The 25,876-nt window shown below is 37.6% G+C and overlaps 1 protein-coding gene across 3 annotated transcripts in view; it reads right to left on the reverse strand.

The window, feature by feature from the left end:
• The window catches only part of ANKRD26 (ankyrin repeat domain containing 26), a 50,770-nt gene that overhangs the window by 19,578 nt on the left and 5,316 nt on the right, over positions 1-25,876 (reverse strand). Inside the window, exons 7-25 of one of the 3 annotated variants that reach the window (XM_083860391.1) lie at positions 23,892-23,942; positions 20,564-20,597; positions 20,412-20,484; positions 19,126-19,186; positions 17,760-18,775; positions 17,104-17,239; positions 15,534-15,595; positions 14,322-14,433; positions 12,774-12,802; positions 12,610-12,673; positions 12,481-12,525; positions 10,338-10,423; positions 6,653-6,861; positions 5,942-6,091; positions 4,988-5,021; positions 4,711-4,849; positions 4,079-4,292; positions 1,188-1,371; positions 655-801 (exon numbers count right to left, since the gene is read on the reverse strand). In XM_083860391.1, the coding sequence (XP_083716517.1) occupies positions 655-801; positions 1,188-1,371; positions 4,079-4,292; positions 4,711-4,849; positions 4,988-5,021; positions 5,942-6,091; positions 6,653-6,861; positions 10,338-10,423; positions 12,481-12,525; positions 12,610-12,673; positions 12,774-12,802; positions 14,322-14,433; positions 15,534-15,595; positions 17,104-17,239; positions 17,760-18,775; positions 19,126-19,186; positions 20,412-20,484; positions 20,564-20,597; positions 23,892-23,942 (2,846 nt within the window). The remainder of the gene's footprint in view (positions 1-654; positions 802-1,187; positions 1,372-4,078; positions 4,293-4,710; positions 4,850-4,987; positions 5,022-5,941; positions 6,092-6,652; positions 6,862-10,337; positions 10,424-12,480; positions 12,526-12,609; positions 12,674-12,773; positions 12,803-14,321; positions 14,434-15,533; positions 15,596-17,103; positions 17,240-17,759; positions 18,776-19,125; positions 19,187-20,411; positions 20,485-20,563; positions 20,598-23,891; positions 23,943-25,876) is intronic. The other 2 variants (XM_083860393.1, XM_083860392.1) reach the window with 2 other exon arrangements.

Genomic DNA, 25,876 nt, shown 5'->3' on the forward strand with positions numbered 1-25,876 from the left:
TCCATGTAAACATATTCACCCTGTATTTATTGAGCAGCACAGCCAAGAACAAAAAATTCTTAGTAAATCCAGTAAACTTTTCAAGACTTCTTTTTTTTTTTTAATAGTGTTCATGATTGCTTCTTCTCCTTCAATTATTTTAACCAGTATCAAGAGTTTAATTCATTGCTGATCTTCCTTCATAAAACTTTAATATGTGGAGGTGGAAAAGAACTTCATACTTCAAGTTTGATAAGGGAATAAATAATTCAAAAAGCCCCACGTAATAGGAACACACAGTGGGTATCAAACAACTTCCTTCCTGGTCAGTCTGGATGTAGGCAGCTAGGTGCTTCACTGCTAGAAACATTAAAAAGTGATGATAAAATGTCAAGAAAATTAAAACAAGACAGTTTAAAAATGGTGTAAATAGTGTTTTCTTTTAGCTTTCTACTTGTACATGCAATGTAAGTACATGCAGCACTGATACTGCTTTCCAGAACTTTTAAAGACATAAGGGAAAACAGAAGAGGTATTTGCACAGTAAAATTACACTGGTAGACTGGAAATAATCCATCAAGAAGCAGAAAAAGAAAATCTAAGTTTTATTATAACTTTAGAACAACCATAGTGAAATATAATTAATTAGAAAAAAAACCTGAAAAACCTGCTTACATCTGAACTTTTTCCTATAGTTCTTCTTGTCTCTTCTTCTAGTTCCTTTTGTCTCCAAAGGTGGTTGTTCAAAATGCCTTCTTGCAGGGCTCTGGCACTCTTTTCCTGAGAGAGCTGTCTCTGTGTTTCATCACGCTCTTCTTCAACCTACAATAATACGATTTAATTACTTGCACTTTCAGAAAAATCAAAGCTAGCAATATTGTCCCACTCTCCCTTTTGTTCTTGTAAATATTTTTGCTTTCCATAGTTACGATATTCCATCTATAAATTTTAATTTTCTTCTGAAAAATTAAGAAGAGAATACAGAATGTTTTCCGATAATTTAGAAAAATAACTCAAAGTCAGGCTTCGAAATACAAACAAAAATAAAGAGACTACTCTGAAACCAGCTGTTCTCGATATCAGGCAATAGTTATCCAATGTCTCTTCCATGAACAAAGTACCTCTTCTTCAGGCATACTAGAATACAACACTAATTAAAAAGAAGCAGAAAATAAGAAGGCAAGTGTTTAAGTCATTATCTAATATACCTGTTTGAAGAGCTTTCTCAGTGTTACTAACTCCATTTCTAAATTCCTTGATTGTAACTCAAGTTGCTGTTTCTCCTCCATCTCTTTACAATATTGCTCTTCTTGCCTTCTGAGTTTTTCTCTTGTTTTCTCATATAGTGTTTCTACTCCGAGCCTCTTTTCCTCTTCTTGTTTCAAAGTAAACCTGGGATTTAACAGTATAGTTGAGAAACTAAAGCACTGATATAAAAATTAGATATTCTACACTATAAACTTGCAGAAACAATTCAAACCATAAAAATCTTAAATACTTTCAGATTTTATATTTTTTCTCTAAATTTTAACTTTTTTAAGAATTCTAACATCATTCCATTATCCATGGTATCAGTTTTACAATATACGGGAATAAACCATTGAGTGTTTTATCATTTGGAAGTTTATCTAGGTAAATATGCTGAGGTATGCAGATTTCTGTTACTTTTGAAGAAGTCATCTTCATATTACAGACACTTTGATCAAGAGGAATTTGTTGTTTTAGCAATCAAAGCAACATAAACTTTTGACTATGATTAATATAAATTTTCTTAATATGATGAGCATTGCCTGCGTATTATGGATTCAGTGACTGCAAGTAATGCTGATGAAGCAGCACATCACTTATCTCTCTGACACACCCACCAATTTTTTAACAACCCTTCTGTAAGTCTTAAACAACAGCTGACCACAGGAAAAGCACATAGTTTCTATTTGCCCAGGAATGAGATTAATTTTCAAAACTTTATTTAGAAATGCAGAGGGTTTAAGTTCAATGCGATTAAAAATAGCTTTAAACCTCTAAGGATCTACACCTGGAAGAAACAACAGCAATTTGATTCTACAGAGAAAGCCTTAGGGAATATCAACTTCTTTACTAACTGAAACAAATATAGCAGTAAGCACCAACATGGTAACAAGTGGTCCACAGAATGCCCACAGTAACAAAACAAAAAAGTAGTTTTGTGTTTCACAATTATTTTGAGCATTTTTTTCTCCCATCCTTGCAACAGTTGGCAAGAAAAAAAAATAGTATTAACATAAGCACAGACCTGGCAAGTGAAAATCTGCTTTAGAAATTCTTTAAAAACAAGTAGCAGCAGCCAATAATAAATTGTTCGAGAGGCTGACAGTAAGATTTATATTTCAATGGTTTATATCACAAAGAAGAAGTTTTATGTATAATCTCACAAAAAAAAAAGGCTTCTAAAAGTGTAAGGCTAACATAATGTAATTGCTTTCATAATTTAATAAGAATGAAAATAATAATTATTCACACTTGTTAGATACTTCAGAATTTTGAAAAATAGTGGCTAGGGTAAAGTTAATTTTCTTCACATGGGGCTGTGTTTTGAATTTTTGCTGGAAATAGTTGGTAATATAGATAGTTTTGTTATTGCTGAGCAACATCTGCACAGCATAAAGGCATCCTTCTGCTCTTCCTACTGCCCAGCCAGCAAGGGGGCTGTGGGTTCACCAGAAGTTGGGAGGGGAGACAGCTGGGACAGGTGACCCAACTGACACACGAGATTTTCCAAACCATATGACATCATGCTCAGTATATATAGTGGGCAGAAGAAGGAGGACAGGGAGGATAGTCAGAGTGTTGGCATTTGTGTTCCCAAGTAACTGTTACATGTGATGGAGCACTGCTCTCCTCGGGATGGATTAACACCTGCCTGCCCATAGGTAGTGGTGAATGGATTCCTTGTTTAGCTTTGCTTGTGTACACGGCTTTTGATTTCCTTTTTACACTGTCTTTATCTCAACCCACAAGCTTTCTCAGTTTTACCACTCTGATTCTCTCCTTGCCATCCCACTAGTGGGGAAGTCAGTGAGCAGCTGCATGGGGTGTAGTTGCCAGCTGGGCTTAAACCATGACAAACAGCTACAGTCCAATGCAGGTAAAGCTGGGACTGGCTTTGTCTTCCTCATAATCCTCTTCCACATACCAGGAGGCACAACTGAAAGCTCAGTTCCCTCAGCCTCTCCTCACAGGGCTGGTGTTCCTGCTCCCTGACCAGCTTGCTAGTTCTCTGCTGAACTCACACATATCAATTAAGATTCCTCTGGTACCAGAAGGCAAAACACTGGACACAGTGCTCTAGATGCCATTCAGTAAGTGCTGAGTAGGGGCAAATAATCACTCCCTTCCATCTCCTGATTTGCTGCCATTGGCCTTCTCAGCTGCCAGCTCATACTGGTTCGTGTTCATATCTTGCTCTGGCAAGACCACCAAGGTCTTCTCAGCAAGCTCCCTGGCCAGGCCATCCCCAGGATATCATCACAAGAGGATCTTCCTTCCCAAGAGCAAGGCTGTGCATTTGTTCTTGCTAAATTTCCTGTGGTGCACACCAGCTACTCCTATGTGAAGTGATGCAAACAGTGGTTAAAAACCTTGTATCATCCAACTCTAGCTCAGGATTGGAGAGAACGGGGCAACCCTGAATTTGACTTCTCAAATAAGCAAACAAGAAAGCAAATAAGCACTCTATGCCTCTCTAAACACTTCTGAGTTGCACTCTGTGGAATAACCTGAATTTCTGCTATTATACATCAACAGAACTGCAAAGACAAAAACATACACATCTCATATAAATCACCTCTCTTGTAAATCTCATTTTCCCATACAAACACTCTTGCTCTCTTCTCTTGCTATTAAAAAAAAGTGAAAACATCCATATGATTTTAGATGGTGCTAATATCCAGATGTTTTTTCCTGACATTACATCCTTCCTTTATAGCATAACTTGCCCATGGGACTCAAAATACAGAAAAACAAAAGACCACAAGCTTCTCATCCATCACATGTATCAGCACCACCTTCTGGCAATTAACACTGACAAAGTAACACAGTATCAGATCGCAAGATTACATACTTAAGGCTTTGGATATCACTTTTCCATTCTACTTCTTGACGAGCCAATATGGATTTCAGCTCTTGAGTCTCTTCTGCTATTAATTTTGATTCCTCCTTTTCACTTTTCAGTTTTCTTACTTCTCTCCAGACTGCTGCATACCGATTTTTTTCATGCTCTATTATTTGTTCATATTTAAGAAGTATGTTTTGAATTTTCAGTAAAACAGCAGAACCTATTTTGAGACAGAAAAGGCAAAGATGCACATGTGCATAAATATTTTCTAATGTGTAAATTATTTCATTTGGTGTAGGTGATAAAGTTTTGGTAGTGGGAAGACTGAAGTCTGTGGGAGTTCTTTGTGAGAAGAGGCCAGGACATGACATGACAGAGACAATGGACCCACTGCAGGGCACAGCTGAGTCTTTCAGCCATGCTGGTGGCACCTCAGAAAAATATATTTAGAAGATAAACCACCATTCAGGCAAAGGAAAAGGAAACAAATAGGAAAAAATAGCTGTTCTGTATACACACAGGTCAGTGATCATGGGGCAGTGGGGAGGTGTTATGTTAAATACAAATGAACCAAGATATCTAGGAAAGCACACAAAGAAACCATGTTTTAAAAGAGAAAAAGTGACTTTAGAACACACCTGTATGATCCACAGTAAGCTGTTCTAAGAGCAACAGAGCCTCTTTGTAGGTGGACGTTGGTAATTTGACGTCCTCTGATGTTGTTTCAGATGAGTGAGTTAAATCAAGGTCATCGGTTACATCCATCTGCCTCCCGACCTATAAACAAATACAACTATGGTATATTACAGATGCATGAATGACTCATTCTTTCATTCATAGTTAATATCTGATTGATCCCATCTGAGTGATTAAAAGCTGATAAAACTATTTATCAAGAAACTAATTTTGCAGTACCTTGTTCTTTTCACTCGCTGTTTTTGCTGCAGGTCTGGAAAACAGAAATGTGTTTCAGTTCTGGAATGTTTATCTTGCATTAAGAACAATATCTAAAGTTGTTTTGAAAAGTTATTTCAGTAGGGAATTAAATTTTACTTTAATACAATAATTTTTAGATGTAGGTGAATACTGGAAAAAATTATCATCATTATTGGAAGATTATTTTTTTCACAAGGTATTAAGCAAATAGTTGAAATAAAAGTTCACTCAAAGTGATAGGAATCATATAGCTACATACATGGAGATATACAGATCCATAGTTATGTGCATTCCCTGTTCAAAATTAGAGGTTCAGTTCTCTTCAGTATTTAGAATCCCTTACAGGCCAAAGAACTGTAATTTTGGATTCTCTAGTGTACTTAGGCTGACTGGAATGGAGTTAAATTTCTTCAGAGCAGCCCACACAATGTTACATTTTTGACCAAAACAGTGTTGACAACACACTACTGTTTTAGCTATTGCTGAACAGTGCTTGTACTCTGTCAACAATTTCTGTTTCTCATTTTGACGCCTACAGTTAAGTTTGAGGTAGGCAAGCAATCAAGAGGACAAAAAAACCCCAAACAAAATCCTCAAAGTCTAAGATGCATGTGATGAAACAGCAACTTTGTTCTTGTCAAGTCTCTCCTTTCCTTTTTTAAAAATATAAAATATATGTTTACATACACACTGACCTTCAGGTAATTTTTCAGCACTTGTGCACACTGTCTTTATGATGAACTTGGCTAAGATGTTCAAAGCACATTAAGCAAAAAAAAAGTGTTTTGGAACACAAAAGGCACGAGGTCATATTGTCACATGAAGAAACAAAAACCACTGTGCATATCAGGTTTACAAAAAACTTACCTTTAGCTCTAGGTCAATTTTTATCTTTAAGTAAGTTTTAGTTATAACATTCCTTATATTCAGTACCTTCCTTCCTCTTGAGATGTTTCACTGGAAGTGCTATCATCTGGTACTTGAAAATTCTTCCCACTGGAAGAGCTCATCTGCTGATTAGCCTTCTGCTTTGGAGTCTGCCCTTTATTTTTCTTTGCAATGTCATGATTCAGATCAAATTCACTACATTTAACAGAAAGAAAAAAAATTACCAATTGAGTATATTTACAGAAAGTATTTCTTTGAAACAGACATACTTAAGATGATGTACAGAAACAACTGAGATGAAAAATATCTATGATAAAACACAGACTAACTCCAAGGACTGTGGAGTATTTAAAAGTATTTTATAATCCTTGCCCTAGGAATGAGGGAGGAATGTGGAACCTGAACTAGACTCAGGCAGTATCTTCTATCCACATTAGAGGGTGTATTAAGCGCAGAGATTCCTTTGAAAGACAGACAGAAAATCACTTCTGCTTAGAATTTCATAAAAATATCAATGCCTCCTTCAAACTTTTGAGATTTATTTGGTAATATCCTTTCCCTCTTCCTAAAAAAAAAAGGGTTTTTCTTAAATGTTTGTGAAGCAGTGGACTACTCAGTACCGCTTCCAGCACTAAAGAAACTGCTTCAACTAGTACAATATTAGAAAAACCTAAGATACCTAAGTAACCCTACAAATAAGAATTAGAGATCATGTCTTTAGTTTATACTTTCACTGGCATTTTAATAATTTCTGACCTCTCCTCAGGTGAAAAATTTTTGTTGACTTTTTCTTCTGTAGTGTTTTCATCCTCCATTTTCAAACAGTCATTCTTCCTTAGGGTAAGCCTTTCTTTCATTTTCTGATTAGTGATGTTGCCTGGTGGTGTATTTAATTTATCAACATTTTCCTCTTTTGCCACTGTCTGCATATTGAAACATCTTTCTTTGCTTTTTTCCTTCTCAACCTACAAAAAAAGAGTTAAGTTTCAAATATTAATCAGTATTTTCCTAAAAGAGAAATAAAATATCCAAGACTGAATAATTCAGGATTTACCTCTGAAAAAAGTGTAAAAAAAAAAAGACAAGTATTTTCACAAAAAATTACATTACAAAGTGTATTGTCATTGAAAGTACTTCAAATTCACTCATGATTCTATGATGTAACAGAAACCTAGTCCTTAAAAAGAAAACAACAGTGAATCTTAAAACATGAACAAAAACAATGTAAAAGCATTACTGATGGATTATAGAGTTAGGAGGACTGCACAATGTTAGTTAGAAAACAGAAATAAAAAAAAATCAAGTGGAAGTGTGCTTGGTTACTGCTTCCTCCATGGAGGACAGGTAGGGTAGCAGGGAAGAAGATTCCAAACCCATAAGTAGAAACAACTCCACTCACAGCAAACACTAATTTAAGTGAAGGGCAATGAAGACACACCATGCAGAAATCACAGCAAATGAAAAGTTCAGTCAAGACCCTGTTCAGAAGCTATTTTCATCCTTTGTTTAAGAATCAAAACTGATTTAATTGTGTGCACTTCTTTTTATGTCAATGAAGTGATAACTTCTTACACTGGAACTGAGTGCCACATACTGTTAAAACTGGAACAACAGTGCATTCTGTGTTTTCTGAAAAAGGGGGAAAAGGTAACTCTCAACTGCTCTCTTTATTCGTAAGTATTGTATTTTCATTCAAACAACAACTAATTTGCACAAAGCATCTTCATTTAATGATGAATAGCTGAAGTGAACAGGACCACTGATATGGAGAAAGACTGAAGAATAAGGAACTACCTCTTTTTGCAGCTGTACCTTCTCTTTCTCCAAAGCCAGGAATACTGTTTGCAGCATTCCTACCTTAATCTTAAATCTCTCCATATCCCGTTTTAGCTCTTCGTCAAGATTTCTTTCCAGTGTGTCACACGATTCCTGAGCACTACCAAAAAGACTTTCAGTTTCTGTTTCTCCTATATTACTGTTGATAAGGCAGTCCTTGGGAATATCATCATTAAATCCAGAGTATTTTTTAAGTTTCATTTCTGTTACAGAATGTGCATTTTCATCGCTTGTACAAACAGGTCTTATTTTAGGAAGAATATTAGAAATGTCACCCAAAATGCTTGATTTTAAGCTATGTCTCAAGGAGTAAGCAGGACCTTGCTCTGCATTTTTACTATTTCCATTATCATTCTCTTCTGTTTCCATAGTAGGCATTTTCTTTTTCTCTCCTTTTGCTAGAGACACCTTTCTGTTATCAACATTGTTAATGCCAGCCTCTTCATCTGTATTCCACGTATCTTCTACATTTGTCTTTAACCTATTTTGATCAGGATGAACACCAAGACTTGGAAATACAACTTCCATTTTGGGTACTTTTCCACCTAATCTAAGTTTAATATCTCCAAATTCACCTTGGCTTTCTAACTTATTACTTGATTCTGTCACAGGACATGAAATAATGTGAGAACTCTTCAATTCTTCACCAAACCCATCTTCTGGTATTTCTTTCACAAGGGAAGCAGTTCTCTCAGCTTCATTTTCACCAAACAACTGCTTCAGCTCTGCTGTAATGTTTTTAAAATTTGTTTTCAATTCCCTTTTCTCATTTTCAACCCACATTTTTTCGTATCTTTCTTCCCAAGGTTTTAGATTTAACTCCTTGACAGCACTGTGTGATTCCTCATTTTTTGTCAGGGCTTCCTGATGTGAAACTTCTGCTTTGTTAGTCTGATTTTCATGTGCTGTTTTTTCTATCAAGGTCGTAGTTTCTAAAATATATTTATCCTTAAGTAAACAGGTACAGACAAAAAGATTACCAAGAAAAAGGAAGTTACAGTTAATCTAGGTCATTTCCATTGCAAACTCATCATGTAACAGAAATAACAGCATCAAGATCTTTTGAGAATCATTTTTATAATACAAGGGATACTAAATTAAAGGTTCACTTACTCACCTTTTTCCTAAAAAATAAAGGACTTACTAGCTACTAGGACTTACTAGAGACAAGAGTTTTTCTAGGATTGGAGTTGGCTAGATGAGGGTTACTTTTGCCTTTAGGCCTGCCTGCCTTCTGTAACCAGTGGCTTTTGTTAGAAAGCAATTTATTTTTTCATGTTTTATTGCTTTAATACAATTTTTCTTTGGAACTGCCAATGTTTCCTTACCTTCTTCCTCCATTATTCTACTGTCTGGCATTTTACAATCCCCTGCCAGCTAAGCTAATACAGTGTTAATGAACATGACAATCTTTTAATTGCCCACCACATGGAGAACTGGGCCTATTTCTTCACCCAAGGTGCAGAAATGTTAAATTCCATTCCAAGCTCTGAAGAAAAGCTTTTATTAGGGAAACCTGTCTATTCCTTCCCTCATCCCAAAAGTCAGGAACCCAAACCTATGTGAAAACCATACCATGTCTCACTCAACACCCCCCAGTCTCCTCCTGTCCCTGCTCCTCACCAGCCCTGGCTGCTTCCATCATGTGTCATTCCTCCCAGCATGCTCCTTCCCCATCAGCCTCCTAGTGCTTTCCCTACAGGCCTGAAACCTTAGCCCCAGTGGACTAACACCATCCAACTCCTCTCTCTCTCTTCTTGTTAGCCAAGCCCTTCTCTCTCTGCAAAAATTCCTGCTTTCAGAACGGGGAAGGAACACCTCCATCTCAGCCCCTCCATTTCCCAAGTTCACTGCCCAACCACTACCACCTTCTAGTAGGCCTAAGTTCCATGCTCTGCCTGTTGTTATTAAGCATGTTCCTCTTTCACAATACCTGGGTGTAAGGTAGAAGTAATTTGCTCCACTGTCCCTTGAGGTGCAACAGAAGACTCCAGACCCCTCTATCCAGCCCTCTCCCTCTCCTGTTGTAGGCCCAACACAAACGGGATGCCTGCCTTATTCCTGTCTAAAAACCCCTCTGAAAAAAACCTTTTCAAACACTTACTAACATGGCCAAACAAGCACATATTTTGCAGAGGCAGGGAAAGCATTGAGAAGGTCATAAAATTTAACTTTTTTTCTTCCTTCTTCTCTTACAAAGTGGAAGACCAGGCTTACTTAGTCAAATAGATCAGCATACTATAGACAAATTTCCTTCTTTACTTGAAAGTTCATTTTGTGTACAGAAAAAATGAATTTGACTGCACTGTTTCTTGTGTAAAAGGAAAAACAATGAACAAAATCTAAGCAAACCAGCTGGAAACAAATTAGTGAAGCAGCAAATATCCAATATAATGATAAGGAATATTGCCCGCCACAAGAAGACTGCATCCCATTTTACTTCAGGCTGTTATACAATCTTTAGCTACAGGATTCTTCAGAATTACTCATTGACTGGTAAGTTTCCTTTACTTTACATGTGCATAATATATAATTCTTTGCTTTACAGTGTATAATACAATTTACTGATTCAGAATCTTAATTCAAAATCTTTGGTGTTACATACCCACACTCCATAGTTTTCCATGGCATCCTTATCATCTTCTTTTTCAGCTGCTGATGACATATGAGACGTAGATCCTGAGTACTCACCTACAGCGAGAAAACTGTATTTTGATAACCAGCATGACCTAATACTACTTATTTACATTTAGAGTGCATCTTGAATCATATTTGTGAGAAAAATCTTAACACAAAATAATGCATCCCCTCTAATTTGTGCGGTCTTAAGAGACAAGAATTACCATAAAACAGACTGAAGATGCATCTGTGTAGATTGCTCTCTTACAGGGCATTTAAAGGAAATATACTGAAAATTTCTGTAAGTGGTCACAAACCAACCAATCCTCTTTCTTAAAGATGAGTTATCTCAATCTCTTTTTGACACACTGTGCGCCATACAATAACTAGTTACATGGCTCCAGCAACTGGAATTTCCCTATGTGCAGTGCACAAAAAAATCATGAAAAAACACAGAGCTTTAAAATATTTTAAGGCCCTAGCTTTACTTTGTGCATGAAACAAATCTGTCTCTAGACATGGATCTGGACTGAGTATTTCAAACTGCTACCTTATCTGTTGCAGAAGACAGGTGGGAATGAAAGACAGACTTGTGTAATGCTGAGATGCAATCCATGATCTGAGCACTTCGCTCATACTGTTGAAAACTGGATTCCACTCTTCCCTCTCTCAGAATTTCTATATAGTATGGGCAGGTCACAAACTCCTCAGATAATCCCAGACACGATCTAGAATCAGCACCTCACTGTCACTGTTCTTGTGGAAGGCACGTTGTACACTTCCAAGTGACAAGTTTTCAGAAAGAAACAAATCTTAGTGGGGAATCTAAAAACAAAAGATGGAGGCTTTTCACCCTTATTACTCTGCACCTCCTGTCTTGCTCCGTAACGCCATGGATTCTACACAATAGCCTTTCTATACACTGCTAAAGAGGGACATGATATCCTTCCTACAAGAAAATTGAGCGAGACTGAGAAAAATAGGAAGGTATCATCATAAAAATACAAAAGGGCACAACTTCACTTCTTGGCATTTTATGCTTTAGGTGGGTACTTTTGCAAGCCTTCATTCCTTGAAGGTTCTTAATTTGATACAAGCTCAGAATTACAACTTTATGTCTGAACTGGAGTCCGAGCTCCTCAGTCAGTCAAAAAGGTCTTCAGAGGTCAATTCTGATCCCAAGTTACACAGTGTGAATTAACAACCTTTTCCTCCCACCTCACTGCTGGGTGGGAGGAAAATGTCTGAGATTTTGTTTTCTATATTTGATTGTTGGGTATTTCCGAACATGGCATTTCACAACACACAACAATCGTTAGTGGATTGACAGCACTTATTTCACAGGGTCGTTATGATGATCTCTTGATAACTCTGATGCATTTCAAATAGTCTGATAAAAACTAAATACTAAATAATAACAGCAATAATTAGAGATTATCTAAGGATAATGTTCTATAAGGAACACAGGCATTTTTATTCTTCCCTTTTCCTGTTTTTCAGCAAGAGGAGCTTTAGACTTTACTCATGCTTAAAATAAGTCAATACCAAACTGCTGCTGCTGGAGATGAAGGCTCCAGCCAGCAGTAAAAACAGACAGGTGTGCTGGTGGTCAAGGAACATTTGTAGGTAGCACCACAGAAATTACTGCAGAGAGCATCCTAAGTTATCACCATTAAGACTGCTGTAATCAAAAGCAACCCAAACTCCTAATTAGTCTTGCCCATCAGAGAAGTTTTCAACAGGAGCTATGTTGAGTTTTAACTCTCAAGTCTTCAAGTAAGATTTTATGATCTTTGGAGCCCATAAGATCTATCTCACATAGCACTTAATCTTGGAATTTCTGTGTAACTGGCAGAGAACAAGAGTAAAGGCAGGAAAGACACAAGGCAAAAATGTTCTACTATCTTGGGGGCTGCCTGAAAAGGGGAGATGACAACATATATGCTGGAGGAAGCCAACTTCATGGAAGGGTAGACTACATGAGGGAGCAAACATTTACAGGTGCATATTTCAGTAGTCTTTCTGCTTCCAGAATACCTTGTTAGAACCACTAATTTAAAATCAGGAAAAGATTTGCAATTACAATGTGTTAGTCCATGAAAGAACATGACAAAGAGAGTCATGAATACCTTCAAAATCCTCAACATCCTCTAAATCAAATTCCTTCAATAGATCTGCAAAACATAAAACACGTGCCTTATTAAATACTCCTGAAAGATTATGAAACTAAACCCAGAACCACTTAAGGCAAATACTACCTGATTTCTGCTGCCTGTTTTCAGAAGTTTCGTTCATTTCCAAAGCAGTTGTAGGAGTCTTCAGCTATGAAAGACAATTCAATGATGAAACACCAAATTCAAAGTAACTACAAACTATTTAATAAGCAGAATAAGTAGTCAGTCTGACATGAACAAATACTTACCTGAGAATTATTTGGTTTCTCCAAGAAGCCTGGAAGTGAAAAATATTTTGGGATATGTTATTTTTTTAAATTGTGGGTACCCCTCTTACTGCATTCAACATCAGTAGTTTTTACAACTAAGTATTAGTCTCAACCATTATTTCACCAAGAGTACAATACTGAACATTCCATTTATCTCATCACGTAGCAAGTGTCATACAAGCACACAAGAAAAGAACAATGCAAACTTCCCACCACGCACGTTAGATTTAAAAAAACAATTTTCACAGAACTAGGACAATATAGGTGAAGCAGTAAGGTCATGCTTGTTAACAGAACAAGATTAAAATATTTAGTCCTTTTGAGGAGCTGAATCCTGCTTTCTAAAAGAATTATTTCAAAAGCCAAAGTTGGTCTGCTGTAATGAATGATCATAAAACAGCATTATGACTGTGATTAGTCTCCAAGTGCTTAATATTGAGGAGCATTTTCCTTTCCATTGATGGGACTAAGAAAGCATGGGTGCAGACACAGAAACCTCATATACGTCTAACTAGGTAAAATCAAGGCAGTGTTCATCAGATTATTGCGATCTACCTTGCAAGGGAACAACAGAAACAAATATTGTCTGGTTTTAATCTCCACTTATAACATAGTTCCAAATATTTTTTTTAAATTTTGTCCATTACATCATTTCCAAACCAACACAATTCCACCTATATTTTTCTCAAATCCTCTGCTTAAGTCTTCTTACAGTTTGAATCCTCTCACTAAACAAGTATATGAAAGAATACTTAGAATTAAGAATGGCTCCATGACAAAAGTTTTATATTTAAATAAAATGTTTTATATTTTATATTAAACCCCAAACAAACATTAAAAAAACCAAACAGTATTCAATTTGAGTAAACCTGGTGGTCCAGCAGTGTGGAAAGACCTTAGAAAAATTATCATACCACCTTTTACTGTCTTTTCACACTGATCCTAAGCTTGTCTTAGTGGAATTCTTGTCTAAGCAGAATTCCGTGACAAATAGTTAACAACTACATTTGAAATTCCTGGAAGCTTGTAAAGTTTCGCTCAAGATGCTGAAGAGACAGTGTCACAAACTACAGGCAGAAATCCTCAGCAAAACCCCCTGTACTTGTACTTCTATTTTAGCTCCTAAGCAAAGCACAACATAAAGCTGTCAAAATGCTATCAAAGTTTAAGCTAGGGGAGACAAAAATGCTAAGCCAGATCAAAGCTGTCTCCTGCTGCATTATCATCTAAGAATGTTAAATGTTGAGAAAGGTCATTCCTAATAGACATACACTATCATCGCTATGAAACAAGAACCTGAATCAAAAAAAACTGATACTCATCTGAAGAACACAAAAAATACAAAGAACTTCCTTTACAAACTGGCCAGCAAGTGCTGTTATTACTGGCATTAATTAACAAACAGTAAGCACTTCATTGGTATGGTCGGCACGCACACCATGACAGCATTTCTAAGACAGACACTGACAGAACTTTACTTTAGCCTATAAATGCTTAGAGACAAACATTAGCCCACCAGGAGATTACCATTGTCACTTTCCCCTGACAGAATCTGGGAGCCTGCTCCACGTCTCTCCGCAGCTGGGAGCAGCACACCACATGATACTTTTCTTGGCATTTCAGAATCTTCCTGTGTTACCTAAAACACATGAATGAGAATTGGTACAAATGCATTTTCAACTCATTTTGATACAAAACCCAACTTATGTAGCATGGTATCAAGTATATCGTAGATATAAAAACATTTTTTAAGGCCCCTGGCAAGAATCCATCAAAATACAGTATATTGGAAAATCACAGCAATTGGGTTTGTTTTCAGATCTTAGGCAAAAACTTCACACCACTATTCTACCAGGCTGACAAGCCTTGACAACCTGGACAACCACAATTAAGAATTAACGTGGTAACTCAAGATACAAGTTGTGAACCAAGAGCTGCATGTCTGCAGTGTACAAGAGTGTTCAACATTTGTACTGAACTTGTATCTGACATTCAAGTTGGTACTGACATTCCCTAGGCATATATCCTGCAGTGGTGAATGAACACAGTGCTGCTCCCAATTGCAAGAGCCACTTGGGTTGAACAAGGATTAGGAAGGCAGAGCTTGCAACTACCTTAGAACTAACAATGTTTTAGCCCTGTATTTCTAAGAAAGAGATGGGAAGAGTTCTCTTTTTCTCACAAGAACCAGAGGGACTTAGCTACAGACCTTGCTCATTGCCACAGACAGAAAGAATGAAAAAGGGAAACAAGGCCAGCATGTGCAGTGTCTCTGCTGAACATGACTTTAAAGAGGGCCAGAGTACACCTACAAAAGGTGGAGAGGATCTGTTCAGAAGCAGTTAAGCACCTAGGTTGTAGACCCCAAGGGCAACAGCTAACCAAGTCAGCAGACCAGAGCTGGATGGTGAAAGAGTAACAATCCTGCCAGCCTCTGTGAAAAGGTCAGAAAACCTTAAGCAGCAAGGAACTTCACTATTTCAGCACTATACTAGAAACTAAACTCAAAGGCCAATTGCTGAGACCCAAGCCATTAGCTCAACCTTACTTCATCCCAATCCTAACCAAGCAGCTGGCCTAGAGCAGAAGTATTTCAAGGACCCCCAGCTACATAGGGCAAAAGGAAGAAAAGAGGAAATAGGCCTTATCAGCAGTAGTGTCCAATCAGAAGGAAGCTCTCAAGTGATTCTGGATCTTACTCCTTGCAGTGGAAACCCTTGTGTCCTCCACAAAAAGTACCTCAGAATCCCAGGGAGATTCAGCATCTTCCTCTTGCTCTGCTCCCACTGTTGGAAGGGCACCTACAAATAAGATAAGAAGTGAGATGTTTGGGTGTTTGTACACCCAAAGATGCAGGTTCCACTGATGTGGACAAATTAAGAAGCAAGTTTTTCCCACCCAGACATGTTATGTTATCTCCTTTACACTTCTAGCTCCTTTTGCTTCCTTTCTTTCAGAAGATGGCTATGCACAACAGCTGACAAAGCTACAGGCAATACCCAATGCACTTGGCTAACATTCAGGAAAATACTCCAGTATCCTGCAGTTCTGTTGGGTACAGAGTTAAGGTCTCTCCAGCCTAGAACTCCAAAATTTGGCATTTACTATCACTTTCCACTGTACAGGGGGTACCATAGAAACACTATCCAAAACCTCCTCGCACTAACATCCACAAAGTCACCAAGAAACAATGCTCCCGTTGCGCTACTAGGAAAGATCTTACCTGACAAAGTTGTTACCCAGCCCCTCACCAGAAGCTAGACACCTAAGCATTGCCATTTAAAAATAGAGGCTCACACCTCAAACACTTAACCCAAACACACAAAAGCCATATCTGTCTTGAGGGGGGATAAAATTTACACATCTTCTCCACCAGACAATTTTAAGATTCAGTCTCAGGGAGTTCCTAGACAGATTATACTATCCTATTTCTATTTTAAGATACCTCATTAGGAAAAACTGATTGAGGATTCAGTTGTGTGGAAACATACACTTAAAGAAGGTGGAGGGAGCTGGATGCCCATGAGGGGACTCACCCCACAAGAGGCAACTGCTGGTTCTAATCTGAATTCTGACTACTTACACTATGCCAAATACATACGGTAAAACACATATAGACAGAAGAGCAGGTTAGGGACAACCCTAGAATGCAGCAGGTTATGCCAGTGCCCCCTGTGCAGCATCTGAGCAGCAGCTACACATGCTCTAGTAACATCTACTACAACAAGCTACTCTCTGGAGACAGACAAGGTGCTTTCTCTTCCTCCTGTCAGACCTCAGGTAAATATCAAAGTGCTCTACTCTGACTAGGCTGGTAATGTTTTCAAGCACAAACATGTGGTGCTGGAGAGACCTACATTTTAAAACTGGACAAGGTGAGCCACTGGAACAGCTTTCTCTCAGCTTGACTCAAATCCTTCCCTTGCTTCAGCCAAAAGCAATCACAGCCTTCCAATGTGACAGTACTCATCATAAAAGGGAATAATGTTGTCACTCGAAACATTCTAGTTTTTCTTCTCTTTTTCACCTGTGCATTTTGTTCAGATCACTTCAGGAAGAATATAGCAATAAATCAAGAATGGTACTTGCTTCATATCACGTTGCCTGGTATACGATGCTACAATTTCAGTTCTTCAAGAATGAGAAGCAACACAATCTGCTTTCCTTCTCTGCCAATGCCCACCAGGACTTAGAGGCATGAGAAAATTTTGCTATCATAGGATTCAATCACCATTTTAGTTGATTTTCTAAGCATTAATATTTGTAGAGGAAGAACTTGGGTCAGGATTTACAAAGTAATTTCTCTCACCAGAGTTGTCCTTTGAAGCTTTGTGGACTTCACGCCTATCATTACAAACAGAATTTTTCACATCCCCTACAACTGTAGTTTGTAGCTTTTTGCCAGCACCTTCCTTCTCCTCTTCCTTATGTTCGGATGATTCTTCCTAAAAGACATCAACCAAAACAGCTGAAAAGAACAGTAAGAAACATCATCCTTGATCTTCCTCCATAAGCAATTCCTTATGTCAGTCTAACTCTAGCTTCAATTAAGTTACAACATTCCAGAGGATATTCCTTTTTTAATTCTACTTTGCTTAACGGAAAACCATTAGTTTCCTGCTCTCAATCTTATGCAAAATTCTTTTTGTGTCCTCACGTTCAGCTATCACATCATGAATTTTCCTAAATGGTAGTAAAACTTCACGGATAAAAACTGTAACATAGAACTGAGAAAAATCAACTGCTTCCAGATTCTACTGCCTATTCTTTTTCCACACTATATTACCATACCATAGCAAAGAAGCTGTTTTGACCCCAAGTAAGACACTGACATCAAAAATGGATGATCAAAAGATACACATATGTGAAAAATAAGTTTTAAGAGAAATCCAGTTTACTATGTGTTTCTGACCTCCTTGACCCTTAGAAAATACCCTTGTGTTTCAATCATCTGTATATACTTACTTCGGTGCTTGAATGAAATGCTGCTCTCAGATTTTCTTCCTGCTTATTAAAGTGCAAGTTTTCGCTTTCTTGTTTCAGTGGTTTGCAGACTTCATCATCTACTCCTTCATATTCCTCTTCCTCAGTATCTTCACCATCCACATGTTCAAGTATGACAGAGGCTGGTCTTTCACTTTCAGGTCCTAGGGTTTTTTCTGCTAACCAAGCATTATTGCCACTTTCAAAGCCATCATTGACGTTTGACTTTTTCTCCTTAACAGCACAACTATCTAAGAGAGGCTGAGGTATCTCTTTTTTCCAGTCTGTCATTTCAGAGTCTGCAAAACAGGAGTCAGCATTTCTGTGAAACTTCTCCTCAATCATGCTTTTCCTGTTTGAACTTTCTTGCATATCTTGCAGATTATTTAGATTTTGAAAGACAGCTTGCTTTGGTACTGACTTGCAAGATATTTCATTATTCATGATCTTTGGAGACACTGCTGTTTTATTTGCTTGAAACCTTTCACAAAACCCAGCTATGAAAGACACAGGAGTATCAACAGATTCTTCCTCCTTCTCATCATGTTCTTTAGTTACTCCATCATCATCACAGACATCTCCTGTTCCACATTGAGCAGCCCCTTCACACTTTGATTTACTGAAATAGTCTGATTTCTGATTAATTTCCCCTTTAGGTTCTGTTTTCTCCTCTTCCAGTATTTCATTAGATTGAGTTTCTTCATCTTCCAGCTCCTCCTCCTCCTCCTTTTCATCTTCAGAAAAATCTTCATCCTCCTCCTCCTCCTCTTCCTCCTCATAATCTTCATCACCATCTCCATTGTCATTTTCATCCTCTTCCTCCTCCTCCTCCTCTTCCTCCTCCAATTCTTCTGCATCCAGGTGGCTTACAGCTGAGACATCTTGATTAAACAATTCTTCACTGTCTCCTTTGTTCACATTTGCACCTGATGGGATTCTTTGTTTGAGACTTTTCTTTGGTGACTTAGGACTTTCAATTCCAGAGCCACCACCATCATCTTAAAGTACAAACAAACAAACAAACAAAAGCATGTGAACAGAAGGAATTTTGTAAACGGTAATAAGGACGTTATCAGATTAATGTACAAGAGAGGAACCATTTGGGAATGTCTAGAAATGGAGTGGTGAGGTTGGGCAGGATGGAGGATGAACTCGATGAAGGAAAAGGGCTTAAGAGAGGATTAATATCTTCATTTTAATGACTTATTTTATTCTTAATTATTAAGTGCCATGTTTGCAAAATGCTACTTTCTCATTTACTATCTCAAAAAAAACCCAACCAAAAAACCTACTTAGCAAGTCTACTTTATCTATCAGTATATCATGCAACCTTTTGCAAATAACTTACTGTTTTTCCTGAACTGCTGTGAAGCATTCATTAACAGTGTCAGGTTTGGCTTCTGCAGCTTCTGTAAATAAAGATTTATTTAAGAATTTTTTTTTAACAGTAAAAACAACAAATCTTTTGTCCACATCAAATCTTGAACAGTAAATATAATCAGACTGCCCTTATGATAGTGCTGGCTCCATCTCGTACTTCTAACTACACAAACACTCCTCTCATCTCCCATTCAGTAAGTATTTCACACTGTGCAGGCACCCGTCTGCAAACCGCTTCCAAAAATTTTTGCGTGCATAACTGTTCTAAAAAAAATCTGTTTCTAATATTTGTAATACTTAGGTAAAATTAAATTATATTTAAAAGCACATTTTCAGGACACTTACTTGCAAATGTGCATGAGGTAAGTAACTATTAAGATCCCCATGCTTAATGCATAAATACAGTCCCTGAAAGTACCCTTAAAAATACTCCTAAATTTCAAAATCATGGCAGAAAAGTGTACCATTTCTATTTAAATCAGTGCAAGAAAATGAAACCAACTTTAAACTAAACATGCTTGCATCTCCAGCATTACAGAGTAGGTTGAACTACCACATTCAGGCTCTATGTCACTGCCAGTGCAACAGAGTTGATGCTCCAGACATCACTCAGAAGCTGACAATTCTACAGACCATTAGTAAAAATGGTAGGCATGAGAGCTTGTAACTAACAAAAAGAGTACTACCCAAGCATTCAAAAAAAAAGGAAAAACGTGCAGTGTGAGATCACATGCAAGTACTAAACGTCATCTTATAGAAGCAAATAGATGACCCATTTGAGTAACTCATCTGTTCATTGAGCACTCTTGAGGAACCTGCTGAGGAAAGGAGAACTAGGTGATGAAGGATTTTTGTAGATCTTGACAAATAAATGTCCTTTATCACTCAGGAATCTAACCCCAAATGTACAGAAAACAGTAACAATGACTAGAGAAGAACAGGATTGGGTATAATAATAACTTACAAATTTTTGAAGTCTGCAAATCTGACTTATATGAACAAGAAAAAAATGAAACTATGTGGTTATCTTGTCACCTACTGCTTTTTGTTTCCAAATGAAAAATCTACTGCAAACTCTGTCACAGCTACACGTCCTTTAGGAGAAACTCATTGCAGAAGGAAGGCTGGTAGGCCAGAGATTACTTTAAAGAGAAAGCAATGTTGGCTGGAGCTGCAGTTTCTTTCAGTTCCAAAGAAAATTTGCCTTCAAACCCCTTATTTTTACAGGATATTTTTCCTGTAAATGTACCATACCTTGGGGGTAAAATCAAGTTCCTCTTCCTCAGAGGTATGCCAACTGTCATCGCTCCCCTCTTTCTCAGAGCTTCTTTAAAAGCAAAGCAAAATGAGTACCATGTCTCTCAAGTCATTCCTCAGGTAAGTGTTAGGTATTTTTAAAGTCTCACCTTATTGAGTCTCCTTGGGAGAAGTCATCTATTGCTGTTCAAACATTAATTGACATGTTGAAATTAAATTGAGCTAAAAATCAACCATTTAAAAATTAAACATTTAACACGGACAACTCTACACATCATATTAGAATGATGCCTTGGGTAGTAAATTCACTACAAGGTGGCATAAATGACTGAATTTCCAAAAAACCCTACATCTTCAAACAACACTGAATTAAAAAACAAACAAACAAACAAACAAACAAAAAACTCCAATAAAACACACCAGAGCCATATCTCTTTTGGATTCTAAATACCTAGAAGTTTAAAACCATAGAAACACACCTAAACAAAAAAGAAAAATTTAAAAAGCATAACATGAATATCCTACATTAGTAACAATTAACAAAATGGTGGTGGTTTAGCAAGACATTAAGAACTTCCAAAGTACTCACCTTACACATCATGTGCAGAGATTTATTATTTTATGCAGCATTATGTATAACATTGCACTAGATACTACACTATCCAATGCTCTACCCAGTTACAGATTATTTTGCAAAGGCAGTGGTAAATGGATTTGTTGAGAATTCTCAAAGCCTGACAGAAGGCTCACATAGTATGTATCTGCATGCAAACACCAAGATAGAAAATGCTGACTTAGAAATGCCATTGAATAAGACTGACATTGTTGAGAGAGAAATGGAACTGGAAACAAGTTTTAAATGATGGCCTTGCAAATAAGACTAGATACTTTGGAGAAATAGAACTATGAAGGATGCACTGTAGTAGGACCCATGAGGGGTGATTTTAGATGACTGGCTTTAAGGCATTAACAGCACTGTGTGGCAAAAGCTGATAGGCCAAGAAATGCTTATAATGTATTGTAATTAGGAAATAGTTGGCTTCTGATTGTGATGGTGTGAACTGTAACAATCTATATTGTCTCACCCTTCACATGAGACTGAAAATGGAACAGAAATTTTTAAAATGCCTCTTAGTTGCTCTCTGGGTCAGAAAAGAGTATAATCTGACAAAGGTAATGAAAATCAAAAAGCATAATCAAGCACTAAAGCTCAAGTATAAGAATCACCAACAGTTCTGTGCACTGCATCAAAAAGGGCATTCAGCAGACAAAAGTGGCAAACCCGGGCATTCTCCAGCACAATCCAAGTGTTCCTCAGTGCTACCAATGTGACTTGCACGTAGGATAATAGGATCAATCAGGTCAGAAGGAACCTCAGGAAGTCTCTTAGCCAGCCTTCTCAAAGCGGGCTCAGTTATGAGGTCAGGTGAGGTTGTTCAAGGCTTTATCCAGTCTGGTCTTAAACACCTCCAAGAAGGGAGACTGTACAACCTCTCTGTTTTACTGTTACCACATCCAATTAGAAACTATTTTGTTGCCATTTATGCCTCTTATATCTCCACCTCCTGTCATGTACCACTGGGAAGCACCTGGCTTTGCCTTCTCACATGTACCAGAAGCTGCTGCTAGGATCCCTGCAAATTCACTCCTCTAGGCTGAAAAATCTGTTTCCTCAACTGCCCTCAAAGGGCAAATATTCCTGTCCCTGATGAATCTGATGGCCTTCCACTCAACTTGCTCACTGTTGAAAAGCAAATCTCTCTTACACTGGAGGCTCAAATTACACCCAGAGCACTGGACACAATCCAGAGACTGCCAAGTAGAGGTGGATAATCACTTTCCTCAATCTCTTGGCTATGCTGCTCTTAATACAACTCAGGACACTGTTGCCAGGGCACCCTGCTGCTGGCTGACTCTGCCAAGACCCATCAGGCTTTCTCAGCACAGCGTCTCTCCTGCCAGGCAGTGGCACATTTTGTAGCAAAGGGTTGTACCTTTCCATGTGCAGACTTTGCATTCGCCCTGGCTGAGTTTTGTTAGACAGGCCTGACAGTTCATTTACATAGCCTGTCACAGTAAATGCCTCTGAACAACAGCACTGCCCTGAAGTGCATCTACTGATCCTCCCAACTTAGGGCTATTTGCAAACTTCATGAGAGTGCACTCTAACACATCATTGATCTACCAAAGAAACCAGGACTCTAGGAATACAGCTTCAAGAGTGCTAGAACCCCTCAACCATCAACAGCTAAGATGAAATAAAAGGGCTCTTCAGTTCCCAAAACAGAAGGGGAAAACAAACACAACTTCCACATAGTAGCTATTTCAGTATTCCTCAAGTTCTTCATAACTAATTCTTGTTAACTATCGTAACAACCAATCCAACCAATGATTCTTTGGCAGAATCATTAAAGGGAAAAGAAAACAAAGGCATATTATGCCTGAAGACATCTCCTCTGCTAGCATTAAACACAAAAGAGATGGAAATTTTGTCTGTTCTAAAGACAGGGTACACATGTGAATTTTGATGAGTACATCTCCTGACCTGCACAGAACTTTTGAACAATACAGTGCGCTTGTCATGTAGAGGAAACTTAGAAAATAACTTGGAAACTTGGCTGAAACAAGCTAATAAGTTAAAATACCAACACAGCCTCTAATTTTTACTGTTTCCTATTGCAAACACACAATATTTAAAAAATATTAATTAATTGTACATATCACAGTTTCCTGTTACCGCAATCAGTACCAGGAGTCTGACGTACCTGCTGTCCCAAGCTGAATAAAAATGTCTCCACCAGTGTGGAGCAGTTATCACTCTTGATGGGTGACTTCAGTTATATTTTCAATTAGTACAGATATAAGTAATCAAAAGAGCTGAGTAAGTTTTCTGAGATTTTGCTTCCAATAAATAGATAGTTCAGTTAGGTAAAGCAGGGTGCTAATAATACCAAGTTTGTGGGTTCAATCCCTGTATGGGCCATTCACTTAAGAACTGGACTTGATGATCTTTGTGGGTCCCTTCTAACTCTGAATATTTGTCATTCTGTGAATAGTAGCTTTAAACAATGATCAAGACCAGGTCACATTGTCCTTTAGAAGGCAAAAGTGAAAGTTTGTAAGCTACCTTTCAGACAGAACTTTGATTACAGTAGAAATGGGATCTAGAAAAGCAGTTTCTGAGGATTGCTTGTTTCTACTTTAATTCAAGCCCATTTCCATTACAGAGTAACAGAAGGACTTACTTAAAATAAAGTTATTTACTATCACTAATGACACAAAGCAAACATTAAATTCAGTAATAAAGAACAAGGCAAAACACACAAACAAAAATCACACAAAGCCTGCTCTCAAATGTAGTTCATAAAACCAGTACCAGCAAAACTGGGACCTCTGGAATAATAAACATCATAGATGGGTTGATATTTGTATACTGTACAACATGTTTCATATTTTAAATTCTACTGTATAAAATACCTTTCCTTGATTTTCCTGTTCTTGATGTCTGGTTAGGAGATTGTTGCATTCCTATATCCATTTAGGAAAAGGCATGGAAAGGACAGATGGAACAATGACATCAGAATAAACTGGAATTTCCAGAAACTTGGAAAACACAAGCAGTACATCAAAACAGCTACAGTAATGGGAGAACATAATGTGACTATCAGCTTATTCTACAGTTGTAAGTGCTGGAAACAACCCAATCACAATCTACAGAGCTCAGCTCTCAAGGGACAGTCTCAAACTGTAACTAATTTACTTGCTCCATGTAAAACACCCACATTTCAGTATTTTGAAACACTGAAACAGATCATCAGAAATATGGTCTCCTGACAATTTTTTATTTACCTCAACTTGACTACTCCTTGTCTAGCACAGATGCAAATTAAATTCCTTCATGGTTATAGAGTGCCTCACACAAGCAGCAAACAAAATTCCTTATTCTAAGTATCTCAAAAATTTGGATGTGTCAAGAACCAAACTTCAGAGTCTATCCCAAAGTTTCAAGGATATCTTGGCTCCCTGTACTCAAACCAGCATGCAACTTTGAGACATTGTTATTTACACTCACTCAAGTTACAGTTTTAGCATGTTTGCCACCCCTGGCTAAAAAAGGAACCTCATTATTTGTTGTGTTAAACCAGCCCATCTTAAAAGTTGTGTCAGCTGGTGCCTGATACAAACACAGGCCACTTCTACCTCAGTTTGAAGAGTCCTGCTTACATTCATTTGACCATGCTGAACCATTCACGTACAAAAGCTATGCCACCAGCCAGAACACAGGATCAACAAGAGGGCAGCATGTTCCCCCAGAGCTACAGAGCAGGCCACAACTGCACTGAGATGGGTTCATTGACTGGTGTATCCTGCATATATGTTTGTGTGTCTATGTGTCTGTGTGTTGTGGAACACAAGTTCAGAATATAAATCACTATGCATCTGCTCTACCCATGTCACTTAGTAAAGGCAACAAATCATTCTGTTATTGCAGTTAACGACACTGAATTTCTTCATGATGTAACATCTGTCTCAGAGCAGATCGGAGTCCTGCTTATATTGATTTTTACCACATGGAATGAATGTGGCAAAATTATTTGTATTAAAACAAGACACATTTAAAGAGTTAAGAAAGGACCTCATGGTGGTTTCTCATCCCTTCTACATTTCTCAGTTTTCTGAAGAGGTAATACAGGACAGCTTTTACTGACCTTGGGAGATAGAAATCATGGAAGCACTTAATTCTTTTCTAAGAGCTCTATGATGGAAACCAAACAATTTCTGTAGGGACCCACAAACACGAAAGGAACAATAGATCACACAGTAAATATTCAAATAAAAAAAACCACCAACTTTTGAAGTAGGCTGAATTGCTCATTAGAGGACAGTGTTTTGAGAAAAATTCAACAAGTGCAAAAGCAGCAAAAGGAACAAGGACAACACTGAAGATTCAGAAAAATTGTATGGAAGAGCAACAGAAATAAAAATAATTCCAAAATGGTTTTCTCTGTTCTCCTGAGATCATTCCAACTTCTCTAACAGAGGCTTCAAAGTTTGTTACTGCAGCATATCAGGAGGATTCTCACAATACAGGACCTGTACTTTTTGCGCGCAACCTAGACACTGCAGAATTAACGCAGGTAAATATTCTCTGTATGTTACTAACCTCTCAGAGACAGTAACAGTGTGCACTCTTTGGGCAAAAGCAACATTTTCCTGATTTAACCATGAAAACATAAAAAAAGAAAAAATTTCTACAATCTATCAAGAAACTTTCCAAATCTCTAGGTCTTGGTTTGACTAAGTCAAATCAAGCATACCTAAGTCAAAGGAATGAAGTCTGACTCTAAATTAAATTTCTGTATTTAGGAAAAGTCAGTGAAGAAAAATATCCCATATTTTGCTCATTCTTCTTGACTTATTTAAAAATGAAGTAAGGAACTGTATTTAAAGGAATAATTAAC

The sequence above is a fragment of the Zosterops lateralis genome, assembly GCF_965231275.1.
Source record: "Zosterops lateralis genome assembly, chromosome: 4".
Lineage (NCBI taxonomy): Eukaryota > Metazoa > Chordata > Aves > Passeriformes > Zosteropidae > Zosterops > Zosterops lateralis.